Source organism: Thalassophryne amazonica, chromosome 19 (assembly GCF_902500255.1).
Source record: "Thalassophryne amazonica chromosome 19, fThaAma1.1, whole genome shotgun sequence".
Lineage (NCBI taxonomy): Eukaryota > Metazoa > Chordata > Actinopteri > Batrachoidiformes > Batrachoididae > Thalassophryne > Thalassophryne amazonica.
The window spans coordinates 17,372,313-17,391,623 of NC_047121.1; the positions used below are offsets into that span (position 1 = coordinate 17,372,313).

Consider the following 19,311-nt stretch of genomic DNA (forward strand, 5'->3'; position numbering starts at 1 on the left):
ATGACATTGAATACCCCAATTATGTTTTGATTATTTTACTGATATTTTATTCAGAGATATTTTAAACATTAGAAAAAATGTTTGTTTACTATTCATTTTTATCATTGAAGATCATAAGTCTGGGTGTGGGACAAGCACAAAACTGCAATATTTGCATATAATGATGCTGAAAAAAAGGTGAAAAAGTCATCATAGACTACTAGGACAAATTTCTTAAAACACTTTCATTGTAAAGATAACTATAAAAGTGTGAAATTTCCCTTTTTTTCTTTTTTTCATAAAATATGATCAAGGGACATAAAAGTGCCCCTAGTCTAAGAATCACTCTTATGTGTTTGTGTCTCTGGAGGAAGCAGAGTGAGTTTGACGTCAGTGAGACGGGTTTATAAGTGAAGTGCAGAAGGTCTGATCCTCATTTTTGTCTGTGCCGCCTCATTCTTTCAGGATCAAGCAGCAGGCACTCTCTCATCTTGTACTGAGCGAATCCCTCAGAATTCTACATTTATGAATGTAGAATTCCTGTCCTGGTTCTCTCCCTCAGCCCCAACCAGTCCCAGCAGAAGACTGCCCCTCCCTGAGCCTGGTTCTGCTGGAGGTTTCTTCCTGTTAAAAGGGAGTTTTTCCTTCCCACTGTAGCCAAGTGCTTGCTCACAGGGGGTCGTTTTGACCGTTGGGGTTTTACATAATTATTGTATGGCCTTGCCTTACAATATAAAGCGCCTTGGGGCAACTGTTTGTTGTGATTTGGCGCTATATAAAAAAAAAATTGATTGATTGATGAATCAGGTTTTATTTTACACTCCCGTCGTTAGTAGTGCTTCCTGACTTACTGTATTGTTGTGACACTTATGTCGCTAACCAGTAACCTAAGGTGGAGTCCGGGTGTCTTTGGTATCACGTCTCTTTGAAGGATCCTCGTGTGCCACTGGACTGACTTTGTGTTAAACAAGCGGTCACTTCGGGAGACTCGGAAGAGGAGTATCGTGTGACATTTTGGACATGTGCCGCATTTTAATTTATTCAATTTATAGGGCGCCAACTCACGACAGCGTCGCCTCAAGGTGCCTTACACAAAACAATTCAAAAACAGTTCAAAATGAATTAAAAAAAATTAAAAGTTTTTTTAAAAAACACAATAAAAGAGTAAAACTTAAAAAGAATTTTAAAAGAATGCTAGTACAGTAAGTGCACAATCAGGTGTTAGCATTTTAATAATGCAGTGTTACCAACCTATATCTCATAAAATAATGCCATTAGGGACATTAGAAGCTATTGCTAAGGACCCCTTGGGCATACCTTTATCTCTGCCCTGCTTTTTACAGTTTGGAAATGCATAACCTCAAAAATGGTGAATATATGGTGAAAAAATGCAATTTTTTGCATGTTACCTCATTTCATGTGAAATTTGCTCATTATATAATAAAGCTGATATTTATCCTCTCAAACCTTTCAAAGAACTACACCAATCAGTGATATTCCCACACAAGTTATGGAATCAAAATATCTTCACTTGGAGCCAAGCAGCAGTAATTTGAGTAAAATAATAGGTTTGTAACCAGAATCCAAATTTGTCAATTCATTTGAGAAAACACTATGTTCTAAACATAAATCCTTTGATTTCATAATTCCTGTTTATTAGATTTGACACCTAAATGGATCCCCTACAAAACAGTGCTAGTAATTTGTTTCAGTTTTATTGCTGGAACTTCTGGGTAATTCACATATTCAGGGTTGTGGATGTCCCCCAAAATATTGTAGTCTCTGTAGTAGCATACTCACAAAGAGGCAACACTAGGTGCAGGAATGATACCAATATATTTCACTAGAGTGTCTTTGTCTCAACCATGATCTAGAAATTAGAAGTGATAGATTTATTTTTAGTACCTCAAGAATGATAATTTGTGCCAAATGTAGTCTCCGTAGAGCCTTGTAGTCTCCATAGTAGTAGCTCTATACTGGAATCACTTGTAAAACTATGATGGAGGTTTTACAGCAGAAATTTTGGTCCAGTCTTTTGACTCACATTATAGGACACAGAAATAACACCATTTCCAATGCTTTGGTGTGTAACTTTTTGGAATAAAAGAGTTCTTCACAAACCTGATGTAGTCTCCGTAGTACCTGTTTTTGTTCACAAGGATCAAGCACTCAGTCTGTCACCGAAAAAAATCTAAATGATATTTGCTCATGAAATTCTGCATGAAGATCCCTTTGGATGTTGTTATCATTGTGAAACAAACTATTAAGCATTATACTGAATTTCATTTTTCAACTAAAGTGAAACACTAGTGGTACACCTGATTGTGCAATTACCAAGTACAATATTCTAACCATAGGACAGAGTGAACAGATATGTCTTAAGTCTGCTTTTAAAAGTCTCCACAGAGACTGACTGTCTAATTGACACTGGGAGACCATTCCACAGCACAGGGGCACGATAAGAGAAAGCTCTTTGCCCCACAGACTTTTTCTTCACACTTGGAACACAGAGCAGTCCGGCATCCTGTGAATGCAAAGCCCGGGCCGGTACATAGGGTTTAATTAAATCGGCTAAATAGGTCGGTGCCAGTCCATGAACAATTTTATAGGCTAACAGCAGGACCTTAAAATCTGATCTAACAGAGACAGGCAGCTAATGGAGAGATGCCAGAATAGGTGTAATGTGTTGTGTGTTGGGAGGTTTGGCTGGACATTTTGGTGTTGTTTTCTTTTCTTTGCTCTCCAGGTGGTATGCAAACTGTTTTTTTCTGTGGAGAAGGTGCTGGCGGAAGAGTCCTTCACCCTCATCAGAACTATTGGCTGCACCTGTGGAGGATGTTCACGTGCAGGCCTAACAACTTGCAGCACCTGTGGATGATGCTCACGTGCAGACTTAAAGACTTTCAGCTGAAGCAGATAATGAGATGGCGTTCTGCATTTAAGCCATGAGTGATTTGAGCAGAATTGCCAGGAACTCGACCTTGTGACGTTCGGTTGTGAGACGCTGAGGACCACGCTAGGGTTTGACACATCGTGCCTGTGAAGGAGGACGGGTGAGGGACACATGCTGTCAGCACACATCAGAGGTGATTATCGTCTGAATAATCGTTAATAGTAATTTGGTGTTTTGTTACGCAGTATATTTGAACATTGATGAGAATTGTGCAGTTTGCTTCTCACTGCCGTGGCGTACGGATTGATGATCCTCCACCTGTTGTGAGAAGCTGCTCATTTACATTAAGCTTAAATTCAGACCTGAATGTGTTGCTGATAGTGTGTGCCTCTGAAAGATATTTGTTATAGCTCTGTTGACTTACCTCACCTTTTCCGTCCTTCACAGAGTCAGTTTGTCGTATCCACCTGGGGGTGTCCGGCGGTGAATCTGAGTCCAGAAGTGCCGGGCTTTGATCCATTTGGGCGCTGGAGAGCGCGCCGTCCTTCACCTTGCCAAGACAGCTGAATATTTATGTTGTACACGAATTATTGCACATGAGGGGGAATAAATTTGTTTCTTGGAACCGCTTTCTGGTTATTTTAGCGCTGGGCCATTGTCAGATGCTGGTTCAGTTCTCTGACCCACGTCAGCACATAACAGTAATGTGTTCAAACTTTCTGCTTCATGTCAAAAGTCTGGCAGCAGCATTCTGAACCAATTGGAGACCCCTAATGCTGGACTGCAGTAACCCTGAAAATAGGACATTGCGATAATCCAATCTGGAAGAAAGAAAAGCATGGCTCAAGGTCTCAGCATCAGCCATAGACAAGATTGGACGAATTCTTGCTATATTTCACAGGTCAAATCAAATCAAATCAATTTTATTTATATAGCACCAAATCACAACAAACAGTTCCCCAAGGCGCTTTATATTGTAAGGCAAAGCTATACAATAATTACGGAAAAACCCCAATGGTCAAAACGACCCCCTGTGAGCAAGCACTTGGCGACAGTGGGAAGGAAAAACTCCCTTTTAACAGGAAGAAACCTCCAGCAGAACCAGGCTCAGGGAGGGGCAGTCTTCTGCTGGGACTGGTTGGGGCTGACGGGAGAGAACCAGGAAAAAGACATGCTGTGGAGGGGAGCAGAGATCAATCACTAATGATTAAATGCAGAGTGGTGCATACAGAGCAAAAAGAGAAAGAAACACTCAGTGCATCATGGGAACCCCCCAGCAGTCTACGTCTATAGCAGCATAACTAAGGGATGGTTCAGGGTCACCTGATCCAGCTCTAACTATAAGCTTTAGCAAAAAGGAAAGTTTTAAGCCTAATCTTAAAAGTAGAGAGGGTGTCTGTCTCCCTGATCTGAATTGGGAGCTGGTTCCACAGGAGAGGAGCCTGAAAGCTGAAGGCTCTGCCTCCCATTCTACTCTTACAAACCCTAGGAACTACAAGTAAGCCTGCAGTCTGAGAGCAAAGTGCTCTATTGGGGTGATATGGTACTACGAGGTCCCTAAGATAAGATGGGACCTGATTATTCAAAACCTTATAAGTAAGAAGAAGAATTTTAAATTCAGGTGGAAGAAGGCACTTCTTGTAATATCCCTAATGTGAAGGCCAAAGGACATTACAGGATCAAAAATCACTCCAGGATCATACAATTTTTCATACAACCACCAGTAGAGGCTTGCTTGCCTCTACTGGTGGTTGGCTCTCACTGCGGTATTGTATCACTTCCTGTTCCGGAGCACAGTGGTGTTTTTCTGTATCTGTTAGCTGTTTAATCTGTGCAGTTAGATTGATCTAGTTATCTAGATTACGATTTGTTTCCCAGTGTAATCTTTACGTGCCTTAACTAAAGCACTCCTTCTGCTGAATCACCTCTAAATTATTTACACATTATTCACTTTGCGTGTTTTTAGGAATCCGCTAGCTTAGCGTAGCTACTAGCTCTTAGCCGATTTAGCATGGCGGCTTCTCCTGTCTCTCCCGCACTTTTCTGATCTGGGTGTGAAATGTTTAGTTATTCCTCGGCCTCCTTTAGCAGTAATGGTACTTGTAATAAGTGTAGCTTATTCGTAGCTTTGGAGGCCAGGCTGGGCGAATTGGAGACTCGGCTCCGCACCGTGGAAAATTCTACAGCTAGCCAGGCCCCTGTAGTCGGTGCGGACCAAGGTAGCTTAGCCGCCGTTAGTTCCCCCCTGGCAGATCCCGAGCAGCTGGGAAAGCAGGCCGACTGGGTGACTGTGAGGAGGAAGTGTAGCCCTAAACAGAAGCCCCGTGTACACCGCCAACCCGTTCACATCTCTAACCGTTTTTCCCCACTCGATGACACACCCGCCGAGGATCAAACTCTGGTTATTGGCGACTCTGTTTTGAGAAATGTGAAGTTAGCGACACCAGCAACCATAGTCAATTGTCTTCCGGGGGCCAGAGCAGGCAACATTGAAGGAAATTTGAAACTGCTGGCTAAGGCTAAGCGTAAATTTGGTAAGATTGTAATTCACATCGGCAGTAATGACACTAGGTTACGCCAATCGGAGGTCACTAAAATTAACATTAAATCGGTGTGTAACTTTGCAAAAACAATGTCGGACTCTGTAGTTTTCTCTGGGCCCCTCCCCAATCAGACCGGGAGTGACATGTTTAGCCGCATGTTCTCCTTGAATTGCTGGCTGTCTGAGTGGTGTCCAAAAAATGAGGTGGGCTTCATAGATAATTGGCAAAGCTTCTGGGGAAAACCTGGTCTTGTTAGGAGAGACGGCATCCATCCCACTTTGGATGGAGCAGCTCTCATTTCTAGAAATCTGGCCAATTTTCTTAAATCCTCCAAACCGTGACTATCCAGGGTTGGGACCAGGAAGCAGAGTTGTAGTCTTACACACCTCTCTGCAGCTTCTCTCCCCCTACCATCCCCTCATTACCCCATCCCCGTAGAGACGGTGCCTGCTCCCAGACCACCAATAACCAGCAAAAATCTATTTAAGCATAAAAATTCAAAAAGAAAAAATAATATAGCACCTTCAACTGCACCACAGACTAAAACAGTTAAATGTGGTCTATTAAACATTAGGTCTCTCTCTTCTAAGTCCCTGTTGGTAAATGATATAATAATTGATCAACATATTGATTTATTCTGCCTAACAGAAACCTGGTTACAGCAGGATGAATATGTTAGTTTAAATGAGTCAACACCCCCGAGTCACACTAACTGTCAGAATGCTCGTAGCACGGGCCGGGGCGGAGGATTAGCAGCAATCTTCCATTCCAGCTTATTAATTAATCAAAAACACAGACAGAGCTTTAATTCATTTGAAAGCTTGTCTCTTAGTCTTGTCCATCCAAATTGGAAGTCCCAAAAACCAGTTTTATTTGTTATTATCTATCGTCCACCTGGTCGTTACTGTGAGTTTCTCTGTGAATTTTCAGACCTTTTGTCTGACTTAGTGCTTAGCTCAGATAAGATAATTATAGTGGGCGATTTTAACATCCACACAGATGCTGAGAATGACAGCCTCAACACTGCATTTAATCTATTATTAGACTCTATTGGCTTTGCTCAAAAATTAAATGAGTCCACCCACCACTTTAATCATATCTTAGATCTTGTTCTGACTTATGGTATGGAAATAGAAGACTTAACAGTATTCCCTGAAAACTCCCTTCTGTCTGATCATTTCTTAATAACATTTACATTTACTCTGATGGACTACCCAGCAGTAGGGAATAAGTTTCATTACACTAGAAGTCTTTCAGAAAGCGCTGTAACTAGGTTTAAGGATATGATTCCTTCTTTATGTTCTCTAATGCCATATACCAACACAGTGCAGAGTAGCTACCTAAACTCTGTACGGGAGATAGAGTATCTCGTCAATAGTTTTACATACTCATTGAAGACAACTTTGGATGCTGTAGCTCCTCTGAAAAAGAGAGCTTTAAATCAGAAGTGTCTGACTCCGTGGTATAACTCGCAAACTCGTAGCTTAAAGCAGATAACCTGTAAGTTGGAGAGGAAATGGCGTCTCACTAATTTAGAAGATCTTCACTTAGCCTGGAAAAAGAGTCTGTTGCTCTATAAAAAAGCCCTCCGTAAAGCTAGGACATCTTTCTACTCATCACTAATTGAAGAAAATAAGAACAACCCCAGGTTTCTTTTCAGCACTGTAGCCAGGCTGACAAAGAGTCAGAGCTCTATTGAGCTGAGTATTCCATTAACTTTAAATAGTAATGACTTCATGACTTTCTTTGCTAACAAAATTTTAACTATTAGAGAAAAAATTACTCATAACCATCCCAAAGACGTATCGTTATCTTTGGCTGCTTTCAGTGATGCCGGTATTTGGTTAGACTCTTTCTCTCCGATTGTTCTGTCTGAGTTATTTTCATTAGTTACTTCATCCAAACCATCAACATGTTTATTAGACCCCATTCCTACCAGGCTGCTCAAGGAAGCCCTACCATTATTTAATGCTTCGATCTTAAATATGATCAATCTATCTTTGTTAGTTGGCTATGTACCACAGGCTTTTAAGGTGGCAGTAATTAAACCATTACTTAAAAGCCATCACTTGACCCAGCTATCTTAGCTAATTATAGGCCAATCTCCAACCTTCCTTTTCTCTCAAAAATTCTTGAAAGGGTAGTTGTAAAACAGCTAACTGATCATCTGCAGAGGAATGGTCTATTTGAAGAGTTTCAGTCAGGTTTTAGAATTCATCATAGTACAGAAACAGCATTAGTGAAGGTTACAAATGATCTTCTTATGGCCTTGGACAGTGGACTCATCTCTGTGCTTGTTCTGTTAGACCTCAGTGCTGCTTTTGATACTGTTGACCATAAAATTTTATTACAGAGATTAGAGCATGCCATAGGTATTAAAGGCACTGTGCTGCAGTGGTTTGAATCATATTTGTCTAATAGATTACAATTTGTTCATGTAAATGGGGAATCTTCTTCACAGACTAAAGTTAATTATGGAGTTCCACAAGGTTCTGTGCTAGGACCAATTTTATTCACTTTATACATGCTTCCCTTAGGCAGTATTATTAGACGGTATTTAAAATTATTCTTCTTACTTATAAGGTTTTGAATAATCAGGTCCCATCTTATCGTAGGGACCTCGTAGTACCATATCACCCCAATAGAGCGCTTCGCTCTCAGACTGCAGGCTTACTTGTAGTTCCTAGGGTTTGTAAGAGTAGAATGGGAGGCAGAGCCTTCAGCTTTCAGGCTCCTCTCCTGTGGAACCAGCTCCCAATTCAGATCAGGGAGACAGACACCCTCTCTACTTTTAAGATTAGGCTTAAAACTTTCCTTTTTGCTAAAGCTATAGTTAGGGCTGGATCAGGTGACCCTGAACCATCCCTTAGTTATGCTGCTATAGACGTAGACTGCTGGGGGGTTCCCATGATGCACTGTTTCTTTCTCTTTTTGCTCTGTATGCACCACTCTGCATTTAATCATTAGTGATCGATCTCTGCTCCCCTCCACAGCATGTCTTTTTCCTGGTTCTCTCCCTCAGCCCCAACCAGTCCCAGCAGAAGACTGCCCCTCCCTGAGCCTGGTTCTGCTGGAGGTTTGTTCCTGTTAAAAGGGAGTTTTTCCTTCCCACTGTCGCCAAGTGCTTGCTCACAGGGGGTCATTTTGACCGTTGGGGTTTTACATAATTATTGTATGGCCTTGCCTTACAATATAAAGCGCCTTGGGGCAACTGTTTGTTGTGATTTGGCGCTATATAAAAAAATTGATTGATTGATTGATTGTATGATCCAGCACGCAGGTGCCTCAGTATTGCCAGATTCCAAAAAACAACTGTTCCATGCAGACTCCAAAACTGTTGTATTTCCAAGTGCTACCATACTTTCACAATGTGGATATGTTTAAATGTTCTTGTACAAGACAATGGGGGCCTCACAAGACCACCAAAGATATTGATAGCTGGGGAAGATCCCTGGGTCGGTTTTTGGTTAGAGGTTACAAGCACGTTTAAAATAAAATGAGTAATCTGTAAACTTACTGTAAGGTTGTGAGACCTGCATTCAAACCAGTCACCCAAGGCGGTGAATGGTTGTCTGTGGTCCATGGTTACTTCAGAGGATCCTTGGGTAGAGTTGGAGTGACTTTGTGTCAGCAAACAGTTCCTGAGGGAGAGTCAGATCAGTTGTACATTAAGGGAGCATCAGATACAACATTATAGCTATGACGTGGATTACTCTGTGGATGATCCAGCACACAGGTGTCCCAGTGCTGAGGATCTTGGCAAGTGGAGAAGACCATCGAGGTGCTCATGTGCTGTGTCTTTCATATATGTTCGGGGAGTAAAAATGGCTATCTGGCTGGAACAGTTAAATCAGATGGTTTCAATCTCTACGAAATCTGTTCATGTTGTTCTTACACCACCCTGGCAAATACATACAGAGTGTCTGAAGCAGTTTAATCTGGTCTTCCAACTTGGCATTAGCTATCATTAGTTGTCTCAACTCCCATGCATGTTCACACTTTTTATTATAGACGTTATCAATTTTGAATGCTATTTCTAGACCTTCCAGTGGTCTAGAAATTGTGTTTTGTTATTGTTGTTGCCTCGGTTTAAGCTTCCTCACATCACAGCCAAAATACCTGATCAGTTTCGTAATACCTCCATCCCACCTCAACCAAAAGCACTTTAACACTTAAATCTATTCATGTTTATAACTATTATTATTATTATTTTAATTTTTATGATTATTAAGTGCAAATCCATGATATTGGGCATGGAACTACCTGACAGTCTCCATAAGGTGGGCAGGTGTGTTACTTGGTTTATAAGAGCAGTGAGGGAGCATCCCGAGTAAAAACTTAATATCCGTGTTCCAGTAGTGAACATAACGTATCCAAGATGGACAGATCTGAAGAAGAGGGCAGAGAAGCAAGTTCACCCATCTGTGCCATTTTTTTTTTTTTTTTTTATCAGTTACAAACCATGCAGCCAATAATTCCTGGAGAGTGTCTGGAACAAATATGTGATCTAAGAATATATCATAAAATGAACGAGTGCAGACAGATTTCTTAGGGTAAGAAGAGAGGCACATCATGCTGGCAGATTTGAGTTGAGACACAAGAATCAAAATAAAAAAAATGGGCAAATGTACCAATATGAACAGAAGAGATGATCAATGACTAGATTATATTAGATTAGATTAGATTAGATTAGATTAGATTTGATTAAATGGTAAATGGACTACATTTATATAGCACTTTTGCATCAGATGCTCAAAGTGCTTTACAACTAATGCCTCACATTCACCCCAATGTCAGGGTGCTGCCATACAAGGCGCTCACTACACACAGGGAGCAACTAGGGGATTAAAGACCTTGCCCAAGGGCCCTTAGTGATTTTCAAGTCAGGCTGGGATTTGAACCATGGATCTTCTGGTCTCAAGCCCAATGCCTTAACCACTAGACCATCACCTCCCCTTAGATTAGATTAGATTACATTACATTTGATTAGACAGAACTTTATTAATCCCTTGGGAAGATTCCCTCAGGGAAATTGAGGTTCCAGCAGCATTGTATAGCAGCACACAGGGTAAGAAGCACACAAAGCATCAAAAGTGAAATAAAAAAAAGCAAATATAAATATATAATATAATGTAAATACCAGACATACTAGTCACTACTGGTTTACGGGCCACTAGTTGTTCCTCTCCTTCCTGTTCTCTGTCTTCCTCTTCCTCCTCCCCCTGAGTGAGGACTTGTTCAGTCTGATGGCCTGAGGGACAAAGGAGTTTTTCAGTCTGTTGGTCCTGCACTTGGGAAGGAGCCGTCTGTGGCTGAAGAGGCTCTTCTGGTTGCTGACGATGGTGTTCAGAGGGTGACTGGCATCATCCATAATGTCCAGCAGTTTGTCCAGTGTTTTCTTTCTATGCCACCGTCACCAGAGAGTCCAGCTTCATGCCATCCACAGAGTCAGCCCGCCTGATCAGTTTGTCCAGCTTCAGTGTGTCCTTCTTCGATGTCCTCCTTGGATATGACAAGCTGTGTGCATTTATAATAAAATACATTATATTATCACTCTGATGGAGACATAGATCATTTGCCATAAACCCTCGGGCCACCACAATAAAATTGTGATGCCAATGATTATGTCCATACAGAAAGAATGTCTCGCTTTTGAGAAATAGCACAATATATGTAAAGCACAATACTTCCTCCCCCAACGGTCATTAGTTACCCTATATTATTCATTACTAGTTCATACATGACCTATTGCATTGAAGTTTGGGGAACCACCTACAAAACGAATACAAAATCAATATTCTTTCTACAAAAGAAAGCCATAATAATTATTAGTAAAAAAAAAACATATCGTAAGCCTACAAATCCATTGTTTGTTTAAACATTTTAAAATTTTGGGAACTGATTGACTATAGCTTAATACAAATTATGTTTAAAGTAAAAAATAACCTTTTACCACAACATGTCCAGGACCTGTTCAAAAAGATGGACTCCAGTCATAATTTACAAGGAACATTATTATTATTTCAAAAACCGAAGATTCAAACTACAGTAAAAAGTCATTGTGTTTCTGTTAAAGGTGTTAATTGTTTTAATTTTTCCAACAGAAGCACCACATTGGACTCGACCAGATCGAATGGACAAGAAACTTCTCGCGGTGCCGGCTGCTAACACTGTCAAATTCCGCTGCGCTGCATCTGGAAACCCAATGCCAACCATCCACTGGCTAAAAAATGGCAAGGAATTTAAGGGAGAGCAGAGAATGGGAGGCATCAAGGTGAGAGTGATGTGCTAACAGCTAACGGTTAACAGAAGTGTGTGTGTGGTTTTTGGCTGCTTTCATTCAGTCGGTCGCCATAGCTGTTCCATATCTTGATTTGGCGTATGTCTTTGTGACGGATGTCCTTCCTGACACAACTCTAGACCTCCCAGGTGAATGTGGCTGGGTGAGGTTGAACCCAGAACCTTTTTGAAGAGAGGCAACAGTGCTTGGCTGTCTCAAAGGTTAGCAGACTCGGGCTGATCAAACTTTCACACACACAGACAATCTACCAGGAGGAGGCAATGCCACGTCCTCGTTGCACTATCATCACAACGCTTCTTACTGAGATATTTTAAACCCCTGATACCTCAGCAGAGCTGCTGTTAGTGCAGCAGATAAGTGAATATTTATGGTGATGCAGGACCAAATTTGGCACACATACTCCTTAAACATTACTCTTTTAAAAATGCCGAGTGGCCACATGAACTTTCAATAGGCGGCCAAGAAGGGGTCAGTTGAGGAATTACACAGTGGTCAAAATTTAAAAATGCTCCAATCATATTGAAAGGTATTCCATATTATTTGACTGATCATAAAGATTCCAAAAAGGTATAGTTTGGACTATCTGTGAATGAATGTTCTGGAGTTATGGGGTTAAAACAGCAAAAACACTGAGAAAGTCAATTTCAGTTTGTACAGGGGTCAAAAGTTAAAGTTGCTCCAGTTTTGGTAAAAAGTGGTGCAGATTACTGGTTGAGCTAATAGGATTAATAAATGGAATAGTTTTGACTGTGTTGCGTGCTTGGTTTGCAAAGTAGAGGTTAAACAATGTTGGCATCCATTGGATTCTATGACATGTGACATGTGCTGCCCTGTAACATGATAACTAAGCATGATACTATTCGTTTTTAAAACCGTATTCACTTAACTAATAATTTGCATCACTTTTTACCAAAATTGGAGCAACTTTAACTTTTCACCCCTGTACAAATTGAAATTGACCTTTGTCACCATTCTTGCTGTTTTTACCCCATAACTCCAAAACATTCATTCACAGATAGTCAAAACTATGCATTTTTGGAATCTTTATGATCAGACAAATAATATGGAATATGTTTCAATATGATTGGAGCATTTTTAAATTTTGACCCCTTTGTAATTCTTCAATTGACCCCTTCTTGGCCGCCTATTGAAAGTTCATGTGGCCACTAGTCGTTTTTAAGAGTAATGTCTAAGGAGTACGTGTGCCAAATCACCATTTGAAGCATTTTTTCAGTTATCCGCTGCACTATGTGTGTCCCTCAGTTGACAAACACCCGCGTTGTGCATGAATGTCTATAACTGGAAAATGAAGGAGAGTGTAGACAGCACATTCATGCCCGGAGAATCTTCTTAAGATACATAAAGGTCAGAAAAGACCCCACGGGGCTGGATGCCCCGTGCAGGGTTCAGGCCACACTTTGACCTGGTTAAGCCGACTAAAATAAATTTCAAGGGTCAAACAGTCAGACTGAAATCAGAGTACTACGCAGGTATGTATGTGCTCGCATGATAGCTCAGCCTTGACAGTAATGCAGTGCAGCAAACAGCTGCTCTACTCAGTATTGTCATCGGATTCACTCTAAACACTCTCTCATGTGGAATGGCACTGCTTAAAGAAACAGGACTTGGTTTACTTTTGTGTTCCTTTAATGGCTCTGAGGTACAGGAATAAAAAGCAAACTCACTGTGGTAAGGACTTTGGAATTCAAACAGTCAAAACTTGTGTTTTGATTCAAAATAAACTTCAGCTTAATAACGTATAAATTTGAAAATTATACCAAGAGAAGGGTTGGAGGTCTGAATCTGTCTCTAATGGCTCCTTAATTCTGTCCTCCTTTGCCTTTATAAAGTCTAGATGAGATGAACAGATTTGTTTGTAAAGGTTTTAATTTTCACCTGTTGTTACTGCAACAAACTGATCGCATTCCCATTTTCAACAAATACCTTTTTAGGGCTGTGTGGAACTTTTCTCGTACCCAAACGTTGGCAGCATGCAGGAGTAAAGGCGTTATTGATACAGGTAAAGTCAAGCAGCCTATATCTGATGACTGAGAGCGGAACCTGTTCCAAAAATGACCAACAGGTGTGCATTCCCAGAACACATGGAGGAATGTACTTGCAGCCCCCAGAGAACACAGGGTGCATCTGGAATCAGCCAGGAGACCCATCAAGATATTATCAACAATTAGTTTCAGTGTCTGAATTTTCAAAACCTGTTGTGTATTTCATTGTCCAGCTGACGCTGTTCTTGAAATTTAAGCACAAGGTTGGAGCATCTTTGGAGACTTTAGAGTCGGACTTGTGACCAGATGATCTTTGGTTTAATTCCCCATCAGACAGGAAATTAGCGAAGGCGCTTGATTAAAGGCCTTAATCCCGTGCACGCCCTCTGACTACCAGAATATGCTCCAGCTCCAGTGACCCTTAATTGGAGTAAGCTGTTGAAGATGAGTGAGTGTAGTGTATTTTTATTACTGCCATTTATTTGTTTATTATTGGATTTTATTGTGTTTAGTGCTTTGATTCCTGGGTAAATGCTATGTAAATAGTCATTATTATTATTATATAACAGCTGAGTGGATCCTTGTCATTTGATTGGTGGGTTGTATGTCACGTGATATGGATTATTCATACCATTTGCCGCTGTGTTTCCTTGACCATGCAGTAGTTCTTTTTAGCTCGCCATTTTGGTGCTATATGAAATTTGCTATTGCACGCCCGACCACTGCGCGCGCTTACACTACTGGGGACGGCATTTAACTAAACACAGAGGAGTATGTTTTGCTGATGGACGACGATTTGAAGGAGCTAATTGACGGTGCTAATTCTTGTAGCACACACAAAAACCAAATCCACTCCGCTGTCACACATGAAGAGCTGTTAGGATGAAAAGCTGAAAAGCTGGACAAATTTCTGATGTGATTTTTCGCTGGACTGAGGGACTACCCGAAGTCTCTCTTTTTTTTTTTTTTTTTTTTTTTTTTTGGAAGTCCGCTGCTATTTAAAGTTCGTGTTGGACTATTAAGCACCAGTGGAACACCAAATGTAAGTCCTTTTTCTGTTGTTTATAAATTAAGAATATTTAATGACAAGGATCTATTTTAGCCGTTATTTAAAACAAATAATAAATGTTTTTTCATTCTTTCAATGGGACCAATATTTCATGAGAGAAAGCTTGAACGTACCATTCAACTCAGCGAAGCTTTCACCACATGAAATATTCCTACCATTGAACTCATAAACATTCATTATTTGTATATTATTAACAACGAATGTGTGATTTTTCAGTATATACCTCACACCAGAATTTAAATCACAGGGCGTCCCAAACTAGTAAAAGATCTGTGACTTATACTCCTGAAAATACTGTAATTGAATATAATGCTACTGTGATTTCTGGAGTATAAGTCACACTGGAGTGTAAATTGCATCAGTTTTCTGTGTTATCAGCTCATTAATTTGGAATTTTTGTGCATTGCACTTTTTATTACTGGCATTTATTCTTTTATTATTGGAGTTTATTGTGTTTAGTGCTTTGATTCCTGAGAAAGACCTCACTCTAAGAACTGAAACACAGGGGTTTTAAATGTAATTAATACTATTATTTTCAATATACGTGCAATTGTTAATTTTTGGGATTTAAGTAATAATGTTTCATTTGATTTAATTAATTTCAACTACAATATTGTTTTGCACTTAATTGACAATGTTATGTGGAAAACGTTACCTTAACTTCATCAATTAAATTCCACATTTTATTTCTTAGAGTGCATAAATTGATGTTGTAGTTATTATTATAAATGATGAACATGTAATTTTTCGGATTATAAATTGCACCAGGGTATAAATCGCAGGATCTCCTAAACTAGTAAAAAAAAATCATAACTTATAGTCCAGAAAATACAGTAGCTGCATATAAAACTAACTGAGCATAAGAAAAACTTATGGAATCCAAAAGAAATTAAATATAAAGACAACTGAATATAAACCTAGCTGAATGTACAAAGAGCGAACTGTATGCCAAACTAACAGAATCTGAAGATAGAACCTGAAATGTGACATCCTAATACACATATGTAATTCATGATACTTCATGATAGTCATGATAATATTACGTGAAAAATGAAATAAAATGTATGCGCTCCAAACAACAAATACGTATGAGGTTAAAGTTTTATTTAAAAGATCATGGGAGGATTTGATTCGATTTCATGTTATGTACAAAAACAGCAGTTTCTCAGTTCAACACAGAGTTTAACTCCAGCACAGTCAACATGAGGCAGGTTGGTCGTGAAACACCGGGAGGCTTCTCACTCAGCGAGTAGAACTTTGGCCTTTAACGGGTTAAATGTAATGAGATCCTGCAGCTATTAACAGTTTATAGAGATCTCCAACATCTGCTCCCAACAGACCAACAGCAGTTGTTGCTCTTACTCTCTCCCCACTTTCTCCTCTCGAACACACACGCACACAAACTCACACACACCTGTCAGCAGCCCGTCGATCCATTCAGATCCATTCAAGCTGGAACCACTCCTCCGACTTCAACTTCTTACATGTGAAGAGCTGATGTTCTATTTAAATTGTTAGCATCAAATAAAATGAGCAGGGTGTTCTCTACATTTTGCCATACTTTCAGTAATTCCATTTTAAGGTGTTTTTTTTTAGTATAATTCCCATGTCATGTATATCAAAATGTTCACAACAACCTCAGATTTCAAAATAGGTGTCACATGTTTGTCAGGAACACTGTATGTAGAAATATTCTGGATCTAAATCTGAAAAAATGAAATAAATTTTGTGAAAATTCTTAAAATCTTTATTGTAAATACATCTTTATTCTTGTGAAGGAACTGTTTTGGTGCCGAAGTAGGCTCAGAAATGTCTATGGCTCACAAAAATTGTGTAATACGAGGTCTATTAGAAAAGTATCCAACCTTATTATTTTTTTCAAAAACCATATGGATTTGAATCACGTGTGATTGCGTCAGACAAGCTTGAACCCTCGTGCACATGGGTGAGTTTTTCCACACCTGTCGGTTGCATCATTCGCCTGTGAGCAGGCTTTGAGTGAGGAGTGGTCCAGCCCCCTTGGCGGATTTTCATTGTCAGGAAATGGCGGAATGATTTGGGCTTTTTTTCCTTCAGAATTTTTTCAGAAACTGTTAGAGACTGGCAGCTGGAAACCATTAGAAAAATTTATCTGGCTTTCGGTGAAAATGTTACGGGCTTGGTAGAGAATAAGGAGTGTTACTGTCGCTTTAAGGACGGCCCCCAGTGGCTGTGGGGCGTGCCGCGCTCTGAAGCCGCCATCGACAGGCTGAACGACCATTTCATTTCTAAACAGATGGCTGTCTGGATCCGTGACCGTCGTGTGCACTTTCTCTGTTTATGGAAAGCCGAGCGGAGGCTTCGCGTGTCACAATGGATTCGCTACTGGAGCGAGACAAAACCACCTCCGTTTTGGTCTCACAGGACGGCTTTGAGATGGCGTTCAGACAGCTGTCGGTGGTTTTTCCATCGAGTGATTATCCGAGAAATTGTGGATGTGCCTGGACATGCCAGAACATGTCCCGTGAGGCTTCATCACGGCGTTGCTGTGCGGCATGCGGCACCACCGGCGACGCGCGAAGCCTCCACTCCTCTTTCCCTGACAAGAACTCCTGTAACAGTGGAATGTGCCGTTCATTTCCAAACTGGACGCTGTGTTTTATCTGGGACGTCATCTGACTAGCACAGGAATTGTGAAAAGACGTGGACATCAGCACCTTTTCGGCACATTGAGACAAATGTGCGGAGGAATTCCGCGCGTCGCGGCGGTGCCGCATGGCGCAAAGCAACGCCGTGATGAAGCCTCACAGGACATGTTCTGGCATGTCCAGGCACATCCACAATTTCTCGGATAATCACTCGATGGAAAAACCACCGACAGCTGTCTGAACGCCATCTCAAAGCCGTCCTGTGAGACCAAAACGGAGGTGGTTTTGTCTCGCTCCAGTAGCGAATCCATTGTGACACGCGAAGCCTCCGCTCGGCTTTCCATGACAAAATCTCTTGTTAAAAGTGAAATCTGCCGGAAAATGGTTGATGTCCAGCTCTTGTGATAACAAGAGAAATGGCACACGATGGTCACGGATCCAGACAGCCATCTGTTAAGAAATGAAATGGTCGTTCAGCCTGTCGATGGCGGCTTCAGAGCGCGGCGCGCCCCACAGTTGCTGGGGGCCGTCCTTAAAGCGACAGTAACACTCCTTATTCTCTACCAAGCCCGTAACATTTTCACCGAAAGCCAGATAAATTTTTCTAATGGTTTCCAGCTGCCAGTCTCTGAAAAAATTCTGAAGGAAAAAAAGCCCAAATCATTCCGCCATTTCCTGACAATGAAAATCCGCCGAGGGGGTGGACCACTCCTCACTCAAAGCCTGCTCACAGGTGAATGACGCAACCGACAGGTGTGGAAAAACTCACGCATACGCACGAGGGTTCAAGCTTGTCTGACGCAATCACACGTGATTCAAATCCATATGGTTTTTGAAAAAAATAATAAGGTCGGATACTTTTCTAATAGACCTCGTATGTGAAGGGAATTGTAGGCTGACAGGACTATTTCTTTTTAGCATTTTTGAGGGTTCAGTGGCAGTGTGAGTTCATCTGACTCCTGAACAAAGCCACAAAGCCAAGTGTGCTCTGAATAGCCTGATGAAGCTGCAGGCAGAGAGGGAGAAACACCCATGTGACATTTTCCAGGCTCAAGGATTGGCTGTGAGGCAAAGATCGCCTACAACCATGAATGAAACTGGAGGTGACACCCTGTAGTTTCAGGAAGCGGTCGAATGAAGCCTCTATGATCTTCCGTCACTAATTTGTTAACAGACACATGACAAAAAAAACAGAGTTAGACTCATAAGCGTGTCACAGACCTCAGAGGGTTAAACTGAGACTGGTTCTGAAAGAGAGGTAACTATACAATTGAAGCAGTACTAAACCATTTCTGTGCCTTTCTTTATTCAAAAAATATGACATGGCTGAAAGGGCAGTATGGTGGCTTAGAGGTTGGTGCTGTTGCCTCAAAGCGAGAAGGTCTCAGGTTCACGTCTGACCTGATCCTTTCTGTATGGAGTTTGCATATCTCCCTGTGTTTGCATGGGTTCCCTCTGGATGCTCCACTTTCCTCCCACTTCCAAAAAATGCAGGTTAGGTAAACTTGAAATTTTAAATTGAATGTGAATGTGTTGGTGCCCCTATGAAAGGCAGGTGACCTGTCCAGGGTGTACCCCCTCACCCAGTGACTGCTGGGATAGGCTCCAGCCTCCACCAAGTGCCTCTTAACTGGAATAAGTGACTTTAGAAAATGGATGGATGGATGGACAGGGTTCAGCCTGCCAACCACTGCCTTTGAAATTCCCATCATTTCAGCCAGTTTGTTTAGTACTATTTGAAATTGTCCTAGAGCAAGAGTAACATCCAGGAATTCAATAAGCTAATGGACAACCATCAGAAGTGTATCTCTTTGTGGAGAAACTGTTGACCGAGCTACAGGGGTTTTTCTAGATAAAAAGAATATGAGAGAAATACTGGTAGTGAGGAAGCGAGGG

General features: G+C 41.0%; 1 protein-coding gene across 1 annotated transcript in view; it reads left to right on the forward strand.

Moving 5' to 3' along the window:
- Positions 1–19,311, forward strand: part of fgfr3 (fibroblast growth factor receptor 3) — a 199,955-nt gene that overhangs the window by 103,058 nt on the left and 77,586 nt on the right. The window contains 1 exon segment of the mRNA XM_034160088.1: positions 11,520–11,689. Coding sequence (XP_034015979.1) covers positions 11,520–11,689 — 170 coding nt within the window.